This window comes from Lepidochelys olivacea (genome assembly GCF_965140295.1).
Source record: "Lepidochelys olivacea isolate rLepOli2 genome assembly, chromosome: 6".
Taxonomy (NCBI): Eukaryota; Metazoa; Chordata; order Testudines; family Cheloniidae; genus Lepidochelys; species Lepidochelys olivacea.
This window is the reverse complement of record NC_140416.1, coordinates 18,160,907-18,174,183: the sequence shown is the minus strand read 5'-3', so window position 1 is coordinate 18,174,183 and position 13,277 is coordinate 18,160,907. Positions and strand designations below refer to the sequence as shown.

Below are 13,277 nucleotides of genomic sequence, written 5' to 3'. Positions count from 1 at the left end.
CCCAAGGCCCCTACAATGGTAGGACAATGAGCAAATGAGATATACCCAGAAAATGCTGACAAGTGAGCCACCCACATGGTGCAGAGAAGGATGAAAAAAACCTCACCATCACTGCCAAGCTGATCTGGAGGCTCCTTCCCAGCCCCACCTATGGCCGTCAGTTAGATCCTGCACATGTGAGCAGGGACCAGCCAGCCCAGCACCTCAGTGCCACCCCAGAGCCCCGGCTATCCCCATCCAATATACCACTTCCAGCTGTGGCCATCCCTGATGCTTCAGAGGAAGGACATAAAAATCCCTCACAGAAAACATTTGGGGGGTAAGGAGGGGGGAGAATCTCTTCCTGACCCCTGCTGGTGGCCGGTTGAAACTTTGAAGCATGAGCTTTAGGAGTCCCAGCCTGGCCCCCCACTGTCACAAGCAACTCCATCAGACAACTGCACTCATAAATTTTTCAAGCTCTCAGTTAGGTTGTTTGCCTCCACAGCTCCTACTCTGGGAGGATGTTCCAGAACCTCACCCACTGTGCAGATACTGAATCTCGACAATTACTGTTTGCAAATTATTGTAATATACATCCAAATATCAAGAGCGTTCCTTGTATGGATACACACACACTCTCTCTCTCAGCTATTTGAAAACAAAACCCTAACAAAAATGGGGGAAATGTATTAAAATCCCATCAAGCAGATAGTTAAAGCTAGGAGAGGTCATGCTGGTGACATTCAAAACCAATTAGTCATTACTGATATCATCAGTATCAGTCCAGGGATGTTTGTCTGACAAATTAGTTTTATTACATCCCCGAAACAGGAACCAACAAACATTGGCAAAATGGTCAGTCAAACGGCTGTACCTACCTGCTTGGGTTTACAGTGCAATTAAAAATACATTTCAGCCAGGATATCAGTGCCATTAATAAATGTTAATCTCATTTCCATCTTTACCTAATTTAGTGTACCTGATAAGGGATGAATATTTATAGGGGGTGCAGGCAAGAATGGATTAGTGGCACATTGCGGGTGTGAGAGAGTGAAGAAGCCCTGCGTGAACATAGCAAGTAAGTACTGAAAATCTATGCTGACATTTGTTAATGGTGCTGAATGGGAGGTGAATTAGACAAAGGGGCACATTTCTATTGAATCACAGTGTTTTCTCTTTCTTTGCAATGTAGAATATGGTTATCCAGTGGCCCTAGCTCATGGCTTTTATTCCCCCTGGTTATAGTAAGAGAATAATGGGTCAGCTGTTAAAAATGAATGTTAGGTAAATGAAAATTCTTCACATGGTAGGGTCAGAGCAAGGCAGTGAGTCAAATGCCAAAAATCAGGGTTTTAGAGAGGGCTGAATAATTTTCTGACCAATAGCAAGATTTGTATGCATGGGAAGAGGCAAAGAGGCTAATGACATCTGATCCTTGTATGTCAGCTTCTCACCATTCACCTCTGTGCCTTTTCTCCCTGTGCAGAGTACAACCTCCCAGAACTCATCTGCAAGGCCCCTCCCCTCCTGTTCCCTTTGCTTCTCTCTACTTCTCTCTCCTTGGATAATAAACTCCTCAGAGGAATTGCAGGGGAACCATATTCTGTCAGAATACGTAGTTCTGTCGAAATTGAAAACAAGGCTGATTTTGCTGGAATTTTGTTTCAGAAGAAAAATGGGGGGAAAGTTCCAACAATGTCCCATTTCGACATTTTCAGAACAATACATTTTGATTTTTTGTTTTGAAGGGACTTTTTGTTTTGAATTTTTTAAAAATTTGTATTATTAGTTTCCTTCGGAAACTATTTCAAATATGTTTGGCTTTCATTCTGATTCAGAACAAAGTCAAATTTAAGAATCTCAAAATCCTTTGTGAAACAGAACTTCTGTCCTCCTCACAGCTCTCCTAACATATTGGATGTTACCTTAAGTAATCTCTTTCCTACTGTCTGCTCAGATTCTCATTTGAGCATCCAAGCATGAGGACCCTGAATTCTGTAGAAGTATTCTGCTGTTAGCTCTCACATGCACAGATATGCACTGAGGGTTTTGAACCAAGACATTTGGGAGAAAATTGTGCGTGTTATTTTGAAATTTAGGATCTATTTCTTTGCAAGCAGAAAACCATGATATCTTTGATCTGGATAGTGGTTTAATTTATCTATCCAAAGGACTTATATGGCACCACAGTACCTGAGCACATCACAAGCTTTATTTTTTCTCAGCACGCCTCTGTGAGGTAGAGAAGTACTGTTTGCATTTTACAGATGAGAACGGCGGCACAGAGAGGCGAAGTAATCTGCCCAGGTTCACAACAGGCAATCAGTGGTGGAGCAGGGACTTGACTCCAGGTTTCCCAAGCCCTAAGAGATGTGCAGTAGGCTAAAATAATTTGTGCTGATGGCATGGGCTTTGGAACGGAGCTGTTTGGGTGTCTGCTGGTTCAGGGGTGATCCTTCAGACTGGAATTTAGTGAAGTTTAGGTATTCTTTCTGTGGGATTCTGGGGAACAGGGAGGCCAGTACATATCTAGTCAGCCTAGACAAAGCTCACTGAAAGGAACCTCTCATGTAGCAAGCATTCTCTGCAGGTTGCCACTGTCCTCTTCCTCCTTCTCCATTCCATCAGCCTGGAGTAGAACATGCTTCTCTTCCCACTGCTTTCCTATGATCTTGCCCTCTCTGGGGGATTTGTCCTTATTTATGCTATGGCTACACCCCAATGTCCATAAAACATGTCATGCTCCAACTGCAGGTGATAATCTTTCAGATTAATCTTTTAAAAAAATACACATATAAACATCTGCCTGAAGATTTTCCTTGAAGGTGCAGATGTTGAGACTGGCTACTCACCCCTTTCCAGTGTCAAATGGATGCTTGAACATGGCTATCAGCACTGGCAAGCCCCCAGCTTGTCCGGATGAAATATAGTGTTGCATATACTTTTTTGCCTTACAGTTTGAAATATTAGACTTGGATTTTCTATAGGTATTTTGACAGCTGAATGTGTTCAGTGGTGGTGGCGAGTTTTTTTTAATCCTCCCAATTCTAAATATATGGCCAAATTCATCCATGGAGTTTTGACTTATATTGAGTTGCAACAGAGTGGGATTTGCTCCATTGTGTTTTGCCCCAGATGTATTATCAGTCTATTCATTCTATATTGCGCTGAATACCAACATTAAAACATCAAAACCGTGGTTTCACTGGGGCATATAGAGTACAAACAGCTTGTAATTTACTGGCTGGGCAAATTATTTGGGTCTGCTCATCTTTTACGTTTAACAGAATGCTCTCTCTGTTGGCAAGAACTGCCTTATTTAATTAGAATGGTGTTAGTAACATAGCAATATCTGGTGCTGTGCAACCGGTAAATTGTTCCAAACAAATTACAGGGTCATTCATTTTACTGCTCACAAAACCTAGTGCTTCATTTCAGGAAACATCATGGCCTCCCTGCTGACTGGACTCTGGCAGCTAGTTATTTCTGTGGTTGTCCTGTCTCAGCTCTCAGCAACGCTTCCTCCTCTAGAGAGGTAAGAGTCTTTTTGGGACTCCATCCCCCTTCTTCTTTCCATGACTTTCTGTTCTAAGGCTCCAGCAGCTAGAAAACTAAGGTCTAGTCTATATACAGAAGTTGCAACTGTTTGTTTGGTTTTTAAACTGATTTGGCTAAACCAATGCAAGTTTTTGTGTAGACACTCTTATTTTGGCAGTCAGAACAGAATAAGCTAAACTGAAAAGACCCACTCACTCTTCAACCATTTTAAGTGTCTACACTCAAGTTTGCAACAGTGTAACTAAATTAGGGCTTTTCTACATAGCGAATTCATGGGGAAATTAGTACAAAATAGCTAGGGTATTAATTTAAAGCACAATAGCTATTCTGCACTAGCTCCCTGTGTGCATATTCTTATTCCACACTAAGAGTTCCTCTGTATAGATTAGTTTAGTCCAACCAACTGGTGACAAAACATGGGTACTGCCAGGCCCTCAGCCAGGGTAAATCAGTGTGACTCCACTAAAGTAGAGCCCCTGAAGGTCTGACCTTATGGGCTCTGAGGAGTGATATTATGTAGACCCTGGACATTTCTTTTCAGTGAAACATCCATTTAAGTGAGGTGTCTTTTTTGTTTTGAAGAAGTTCTTTGCTACACCAAGTATCATTACCTGATCTACACAATGCCAAAGCATGCTAGGTGCTTTATTAGACCTGTAGGCATAGAGATCCTTGCACCAAAGAGACACTCTAGTGGCCCAGGCTTGCAAATCCCATCTCTCTCAGGCATAGGTGCTGGAACTAGGAGTGCAGGGGGATGCTGCAGCACCCTCTGATTTGAAGAGGTTTCCATTATATACAGGGCTTACAGTTTGGTTCAATGGCTCTCAGCACCCCCACTATAAAAACTGTTCCAGCACCCCTGCTCTCAGGTACTTTTATGTCCCCTATTACTCTACCACCTCAGAGACTTTGTTGTATTTCTCCTCACAGCACCCCTGTGGAGATAGGACAGTACCTTCCGCATTTTACAGATGGGGAACTACAGCACAGAAGGGCGAAGTGGCTCGCCCAACATCACACAGGAAGCCTTGGGGTGTTTGTCCCTCCTTTTTATAATTTCAGGGGAATCTTATAACTTCACATACAATGTTGCCACACACGTTTTACCAGGACAATACTGACCCACAAATTATGGGTTTTCAAACAATATGTTACAAGGCATACTTTGTAAAAAGACTACTACACTCGTGTGTAGGGTGTGTGTATTCCATCATATATGATCAGCAGGCTTTTCTAAATCTAGCAAGAAAGGAAAATAAGACATTTTTACTTTCTGGTTAGTTTAAAATATATTTAAACCTTTAAATATTTGCTCCTTCTATGCTTTGAACCTTTGCCTTTTTACCCTCTTCCCCCGCCCCTACTTGGAAAGCTCCCGTTTCCCATTTTGGGTCAAGGTCATTATGATTTCTATTAATGGCTAGCTATGATCCTGCCTCCCAGGTTCCCCCCCTCTCCCAAAGGGATGGTTTTAAACACCCACACCATATAAAGCATGGCATTGCAGCCATTTTGGTTTTCTGTTCTAAACTCCCAGGGCTCGGAGACATGCTGACGGGGTATTTAACAGTGAACTCAGCAAGATGAATGAAAATGCCTACGTGCAGAAGTTAGTCAAATCTCTTGTGGGCCTCAATCAAAGGTAAAAAATACTGGTTCTTCCCTGCTTGGTGCTGTTGTGACCTCTGAACTCCAAAGTATAAGAAGATCATGATGAGCCTCAAAAAAGAGAGACTATAGACTGGGTCTAGAGATCAAGCCAGTCATACTAGCAAGCAAACTGCCTGGCCTTCTCTGGAGCCTGATTCCAAATCTGGGGCCAGATCCTCAGGTGCACCTTGAGCTTCTGAACCGTCCATCCTGACGATACCCAGAAGCCAGATCAGCTGCTGCAAAAGCTAAAGCCATCTCAGGGCTGCTCTAACTGGCACACACTGTAATGCCCCCCACCCCGGGGATGTTCCAATGGCCCATTACTTCCAACAAGAGGGGGGCTAGGAGTGAGTGGCATAAAGCCAGCTAAGCCACAGGTGATTACTTTCCACACAGGAATCCATAACTGCTGCTTCAAGGCAGCTTCAAATTCTCTAGGTGAAATCTTTGGTAGCGAGAGCAGCCCAAAAGGGGAGCCAGCATGGGGCAGAATCCAGCCCTAGTGCTTCAGGAACATACCCTACCTTGCATGCAACCAGGTCTGACTCTAGAGAGCTCATTCATCAGCCCTGCAGAGCTCACTCAGGCATAGCTCCCTCTGAACGCACTGGAAGGGAGTTTTGCCTGAGGAAGATTGGAATAAGGACTTCCCCTTTCCCCTGGGGTGTCCATGCCAATGGAGGTGTGGTGTGTCGCTGTACACTCACAATTCCAAGCCTGAGGTAACAAGTGAAAAAACAGAGAGAGTCTGCTGCCTTCTCCTCTTCCTTGCATGTCAGACTAAGGGGCTAAATCATCACTCACCCTACGTGCCTGCACACCAGGGGGGAAAAGGTTATCGCTTAGAAGGTTTTCTTACCCTGTATGTTCCTTGGGGCAGGGACCGTTTTTTTTTGTTGCTCTGTCTGGGCAGTGCCTAGCACAATGGAGTCTCGGTCCATGACTAGGGCTCCTAGCCACCACTGCAATACAAATAATAAGGTACGGTGCTCCCTTACTCCCCTGCATGGGACACCCACATTTCAGGTCGCAGCACCGGTGGGAGAGCAGCTTCTGCAGGGCCAGTTCTCCCCTTCCTGAGCAGGTGCAGGGTGGGAAGGAGCAGGGACTGGGTGCAGCCATGGGCTGAGCTGAGCTGGTGTGAAGTGGGAAGGGAACTGCTCTAATGGTGTAGTCTGGTAGCCGGCGGCTTCCCCCCTCGAGCAAGTCTGAGAGTCGCAATTCCCTCCCTGGTGTGCTCCTGGGCCAGCACAGCTGCGCAGGGCCACTTACCCAGGGCAGGTGGTAAAGTGACAATCTAGCCAGAGGTAGGGCCACATCCAGCCCACGGGACCCTCCTGCCCGGCCCCTGAGCTCCTGGCCCAGGAGGCTAGCCCGCAGCCCCTCCCCTGCTGTTCTCCCTCCCCCGCAGCCTCAGCTCACTGCACCGCCGGCGCAATGCTCTGGGGGGGGGGCTGCGAGCTCCTGGGGCAGCGCAGCTGGAGAGCCGTGGCCTGACCCAGTGCTCGGTGCTGCACGGTGCGTGGCTGTAATGCCGCCAGCCACCGGTGCTCCAGGCAGTGCGGTAAGGGGGCAGGGAACAGGGGAGGTTGGATAGAGGGCAGGAGAGTTCGAGGGGGTAGTCAGGGGCCAGGGGTGTGGATAGGGGTCGGGGCAGTCAGAGGGTGGGAAACAGGGGGTTTGAATAGGGGCAGGGGTCCTGGGAGGGCAGTCAGGAAGGAAAGTGGGGGTTGGATGGGGCGGTGGGGGGCAGTCAGGAATGGAGGGTCCAGGGGTGGTCGGGGACAGGGAAAAGGGGTGGTTGGATGGGGCAGGAGTCCCAGGGCGGCTGTCAGGGGACAGGGAACTGGGGGACTGGATGGGGTAGGAGTCCTGGGGGAGCCATCAGGGAGCGAGAAGCAGGGAGGGGCCGGGCCATGCCTTGCTGTTTGGGGAGGCACAGCCTCCCCTAACCGGCCCTCCATACAATTTTGGAAACCCGATGTGGCCCTCAGGCCAAAAAAAGTTTGCCCGGCCCTGATCTAGCCCAAGGTTTGTAACTTTATACAGATGCCAACATTTTGAAGCTATCGTTAAGGAACAGGGGGAAGCCACACACCATTTAACTCCCTTGAAATTCATGCAACTAGAGGATGTTTTTGCCGGGGGGCGGGTGGGGGGAGAACAGCACCGTTATATAAAAAAAATTGATCATCCTTTCTAAATATGAACAGCTGGCTTGATCATATGTTGTCTAGAGTAAGCCATATGCCCATCTAGAACTGTTCGTTTTCAGTTACCTACGCCAGGGCATAATTCATACGCACAAGAGAGGCAGCTTGTCTCCCCTTTAAGTTCTGAGCCTGTGGGACAATCCCAATACACAGTGCTGGGAGCAGGAGCCTATCTGAGCGGGAAAGGCCCCACTGTGCAGCAATGGCAGGTGTAATCGAAGTCCCGTAGAACAGAGAGAGCAGCCTCAGGGCAGGTCCATGCCTCTTCTCTCTTTCCCGAAGCACAGGTACCAAAGGCACTCTGACGGCACGTTCACCAGCGAACTCAGCAAGATGAGAGGAAACGCTCAGGTTCAGAAACTAATCAAGTCTCTGGTGGGCTACAAGCGCAGGTAACAAATATATCCACTGGGAAAGGAAAGTGACTTATTGGCCATTCAACCCGTCGCAGGTGTCAGCTTACAGCTAGAAAACAGGCACCCAGAATGCAGAGTGACAGGTCCCCATCCTCCAGGGAGAGAGAGCAGTGTGTACTTCCTGGACTTCTGAAAGCCTCAGACACCAGAGCTAGCTCTGTACTGTTCCCCGCCCACTCACTACGACAGCTCAGCCTTCCTTGACTGCCTGTGTCTGATGTACAGTCGCAAGCATGTAAACACCCCTCTGCAACATGACCCCGCCCCCACTTGTGTAGCATCACCTATTAAGGTTGCCCTACACATCTCATCATACGACACACGTGCATTCACAGATAGTAAGAGAGAGAGTTTGTCCTGAAGGGCTTACAATCTAAATAAACCAGGCAGACACAGGGTGAGCGGTGGGCAAACAGAGGTGAGATGACTTGCCCAAGGTCCCATAGCAGGTCTGTAGCAGAGCTAGGAACAGACCAGAGGTCTCCCAAGTACCCGTCCAATGCCCTTTCCATTGCCCCACCTGTCAAGTCTTGCCTTTTATATCAATTTGCAGTGACAGGGGCAGGGACTGTCTTTTTCCATGCAATACCTAGTGCAATGGGCCCCAATCTAAGTCAGGCCTCTAGGCACTTAGTGCAATACATTCCACCCCCATCCCACCCCTGGGCTCTAGCAAATAACTAGAGCACAACGATCAATGGAAGCATTAAGGCCTAATTCAGTCCTGGCCCTTTCCTGGTCAAGAGAAGGGAAAGGAAAGGAACTCCCACTGGCAGTGCTACTGAGGGGCATAGCAAGCCATCTCTTGGTGTTCTTTTCTCTGGGCATCACTATTTCCCCATCTTTTCTCCCCTTCTCATCCCAATTTGTGACCATTGACTCATATAGTAACTCTAGCCATGTAAGAATACTGTGCATCTTTCTCCAGAGCTAACATCTACAATGGATTAGAAGGTCAGTTTATAGAGAGATGTTGCAAGATTGAGGCCACTGTTTCCCTGCCTTATCATTCCTCTTGTGTCAGATGAGGTTATGATAATCCTGAATTTCATTTCCATGTCTTGAATTTCATATTTACATAAATGTTTCCTGTATATTAGGGGACAGATAAGTCACCCAAAAACAACTCTAACAGCCTCTCTCTGCTGCCACTTCTGTTCCCCAGCTGAGGTGTAGCTAGAGACACTGTCTGGTTCATTGACCCCTACAGTGCACCTATACGTACCCGAAGTAGACGTGATATTTTGTACAATACAATCATTAGCATAGCAGGAGTCAGCTATATAACTATAGCCTGTCTTCTGCTAGTATGCAAGGGGAAGATGGTCATAGAAGGAAAAATCATTCCTCTTGCTTCAATACCACAAACGAGGCAGAATCCTTCCACACTACACAAGAATGCACTGGGAGGAATGCCGGCTTAATTGCTGAGCATATCCAGCCCCCTACTCCAGCTGGCTAGTATATATACTGCCATCAGCAGCCAGGAAGGAGATCAGAGCACAATTTGCCCCTATTCAGAGGATCAACAGAGTGGATTTCTGTTGGAGAGGAAGCATCTACCGGCATTTCTGTTTGTCTTTGTTGTATTGGCTTCCTCTCCCTAGAACAGAAGTGAGCTCCCAGAATAGCAGCAGCAAATTAATTAAAGGCCCAAAATTTTTTGCCCCAGAAAATTAGTGATTTTCAATGGCACATGTGCTTTCACCTATGTCACAACCGCAATAAGCCTTCACACCCAGCTGTAGCACGTCCCATCAATAATCAGGCAGGGAAGTATGTGGGAGGTCAGTTTCATATGTCATCAGAAGTCACTGCTTCTACATGTCACAACTGCAGCCTAGCAGGAGGTGGCAAGGCAACCTGTGTCCGTCTGTGAACATGATGGAGATAGGCCCTGTAATGCCATGCTTACTTGCAGTATATTATTCAGCCACTAAATGTCTCTGTGTGCTACATAGCGTTCCAGGCAGCATGCAGTCCTTGCTGAATAAGAGAGCCAAAACTGGGACTCAAGCTGTACAGGAACTTGTTTCGTTTGTATCAGTTGTTGTAGCTGTTTTCTTTACTAAACTTCTCTGGTTTAAGAAATACTAGAGTGCCTTTGGAAACACAGAAGGAAACAGGCTGTCACTGTATATTAAGATACAGGGGAATCAGTGTAACCTTCAGGAACTGGCTTTACTCAAGGTGTCAGATCACAACATCTTGTTCACAGTAGCTCAGCTTTTGCTTGGAAAAACATTCCCCAAAAGCAGGTGGCATGGGTGACATTAACAGTATTCTTCCCCCCTCTCCTCCAAATCAGTGATGAGGTGGATGGCTCTGAAGGATTAATCCATACAGATATACCAAGGACACATCAGACCGGCAGCTCTTACGATGACTTTTGCTTCATGTGGTTATACCAGAGCTTTCTGAATGATAGGTATGTACAGTATGTTTCTATTCTATCAGCAAGAATAACCTGGACTGATTGTGGTACTTCTATGGCCTTCATTATCATAGCATCTGAGTGGCTAAAGTATTTACTTGAACAGGGACTTGAAGCCTGCCAAAGGCTGATGTTCTGTCAATGGGCTAGCCAGGCTCACATGTCTAATTTTATTACACTTCTCTTTTCCTTCCATTGGCTTCAGTGGAACACTTCACATGAGCAAAGCTGTCCATGTGTTTAGCATGTGATTTAGGAGCACAAATCCTATTGACTACATGACATAGGACCACATTTACAAAGTTCTTTGGGCATTTAAAGATGCAGATAGGTGCCCAGGCACCTCAGTCATTCTCAAAGCATCTTAGATGCCTAAGGCCTGTTGATTTCAGTTATGAGTTAGGCTTAGCCACTTTTCAAAATCCCACTGGGAGCCTCTCTGCATCTTTAGGCACCTAAAAACCTTTGAAATCTGGCTCTAAGTCACTTTGGAAAATCCTACCCTTACGGGCTTTGCAGAACTAGGTCTTTAGCTCATAGCTTCAACACAAGGGGAAAAATGCACAGCTGAGATGACAAGTACTATGCCAATGGACTCAAGGGATGGTAATTAAGGTTTGTAGTGTTTTGAAATAATGGGGGTTAATTATAATGCAACTGATGCCAATTCCTTAGATCTAATGTTATAAATGTGATACTCCGATAGGATCTCTATTAAATTCTCATAAAGGAAATGGTTAGCCTCAAAAGACAATGTATGAGAGAGGAAAATGAACTGGATTCTGTACATGCTAGATGGTGACATCTCATGACTGGGTACTATAGGTCACTCATTTTAGACTCAAAGTTGTGGCTTGATCCTGCAAATACTTATCAAGGGTTCTGCTCTCATGAATCCCAATGGGACTATTCCCACAAGCGAGAATTCACAGGATCACAGCCTTAACTTTACATAGAACCTTGGTGTACCTCACTATTATCATCAGAGACATTTAACACTAAAGCTACCGGGACAGAGTCTCAGCTGTGTGAATCAATATAGCTTAGTTGACCTCCGTGGACTTACAGCAGCTGATCCAGAGAAAATTTTAAACACATTTTTAACTAAATCAAACCTGCATCATTCCTCATCCCTTCCTGAAGCGTTTTATTGTTGCTTATTTGTCTCTTATTTTGGGTCTGTCACAAATTTTTACATCCAGTGTCATCCTGCCGAGGCCTGCATGTATGAGAGGTTGTTTGCATAGAGATCAGGGACAATTCCATAGCTGAAACACAAGTTAGCATGTAGCTATCATCATAGAAATGCATTTAAATTCTATGCAATTCTTCAGGATAATTTTGATGTTATGCTTATGGAGATCTAAGCGCATATGACACTCAGTTTCACCTTCTGACACTTACCTGTCTTTGAGATCGATGGCTAAAAAACCCCTTGTATGAGGTAGTTATTAAAATGAAGTAATATGGGGGAAAATAAAATATTTCTCTGATTGTAGAGAGGCTGGATCTAACATTCTGGACCAAGCCATCTTCCACTTCTTGTTGAAAAATCTAACTATTCTAACTCATTTTCCATACCATCTTTATTTAGTTTTTCTGAATTTGAAATATTCTGAGCCAGGTCATCAGTTAATTTTTAAAGTTACTGACAGTGCCACAAAGGTGATCTCACTATTTTTTCTTATTGGCATTTAATCAACCATCCTGGTCCCCTTAGGAGAGGGAAGGGTGGTCTTGTGGTTAAGGAACTGGACAGGGACTCAGGAGATCCGCACTCAGTTTCTGGCTCTGCCACAGATTTCTTGTGTGATCTTGGGCAAGTCATGTAGCCCAGTCTACACTCAAAACTCAGGTCGCCATGGTGATGGATCTCAGGGGTCTGAAAAATCCAGAGCCACGGAGTGCCGAAGCTATGCCAACCTAACCCCCAGTGTGGCCGAAGCTATGTTGATGGAAGAATGCTTCCAGTTGGTCCAGCTACTGTCATTCAGGGATGTGGTGTTCCTACAGTAGTGGAAAAGCCTCTTGTGTCTCAGTAGGATGTGTCTATACTGCAGGGTTTTCAGAGCATAGCTATGATGCTGTAGCTAGGCCGCTATAGTCCCTTCAGTGTAGACATGGCCTTAATCTCTCTGTGCCTTAGCTCCTCCATCTGTAAAATGGGGATAATAGTTGCCTTCTCCCACCCTTTGTCCATCTTGTCCCTGTAGGTTGTAAGTATTTTGGGACAGCAACTGCCTCTTACTTTGTGTTTGTACTATGCCTAGTAAAACGAGACCTGCTCTGGCTGTAGTCTACCACCATCAGGTGGATGATGATAATTTAGGGCAACTGGCAGGTGTTTCATTTTACTTTTTTCCTTAACTTTGTAACTCAGTCTCATCGCTACCCTCTAGTCCACTTCCCCTGTGGAATCCTGGACTTCTTCCCTGTTGTTTGTCCTACTACAGCCTGTCAGAGAGTGATGCAAGAGAAGCCACTCAGATGACCGGCCAATACATTTGCCCAGCCTCCAAACCACTGACTGAAGAGATGAAAGAAGACATGTCTGTTCTGGACTAGAAATGAAGGGGACAACAGCAGCCAAACCTCTCCATAAACTACAGCCTGGTGGGGTGGGTTCCGTGTGCAGCCTACAAATAAATAAGGAAGCTACTGAATCAGGTTCAAGTGTAAATGATGGGATCAGAAACTGCCAAAATAACAGTAAAGCATGTAATCAAGGGCACTGTGTATATTAGTGTAAAATAGAGGGTGGGGTTAGTAGATGGTGCGTGAATGATGGAAGCAGCTTACACAATACTTTGTTCCAGGCCTGTCTGTTTCTAAACTTTAATAAAAATTCTTCAGCATCTATTGTGCTTTGGCTTGTGTTTTGGTTCCTCTGGTCAAGCACCAGAAAGCAGTTGAGAATACAGGATCAAGGCTGCTATGCACAGCACTGTGGGGATTGCTAGGTCAGGGCAAGAAATGTCCTTCCCTCTCTGTCCCATATCTATATATGTATGTGTGTAC

The 13,277-nt window shown here is 45.7% G+C and overlaps 1 protein-coding gene across 1 annotated transcript; it reads left to right on the top strand.

The window, feature by feature from the left end:
• Positions 1-3,418: 3,418 nt before the first annotated feature.
• On the top strand, positions 3,419-13,027 carry SCT (secretin). The gene is made up of 5 exons (XM_084630535.1): positions 3,419-3,517; positions 5,081-5,185; positions 7,697-7,801; positions 10,134-10,253; positions 12,713-13,027. The coding sequence occupies exons 1-5, from the start codon at positions 3,429-3,431 to the stop codon at positions 12,822-12,824; spliced, it is 531 nt and encodes a 176-aa protein (XP_084486661.1). The 5' UTR covers positions 3,419-3,428; the 3' UTR covers positions 12,825-13,027.
• Positions 13,028-13,277: the final 250 nt, after the last annotated feature.

Bases quoted from the DNA above. Each gene is read 5' to 3' on its own strand.
- SCT (XM_084630535.1), top strand. From the start codon at position 3,429: ATGGCCTCCCTGCTGACTGGACTCTGGCAGCTAGTTATTTCTGTGGTT. The intron at 3,518-5,080 runs GTAAGAGTCTTT...CTAAACTCCCAG, and splicing joins ACGCTTCCTCCTCTAGAGAG to GGCTCGGAGACATGCTGACG. The intron at 10,254-12,712 runs GTATGTACAGTA...GTCCTACTACAG, and splicing joins CAGAGCTTTCTGAATGATAG to CCTGTCAGAGAGTGATGCAA.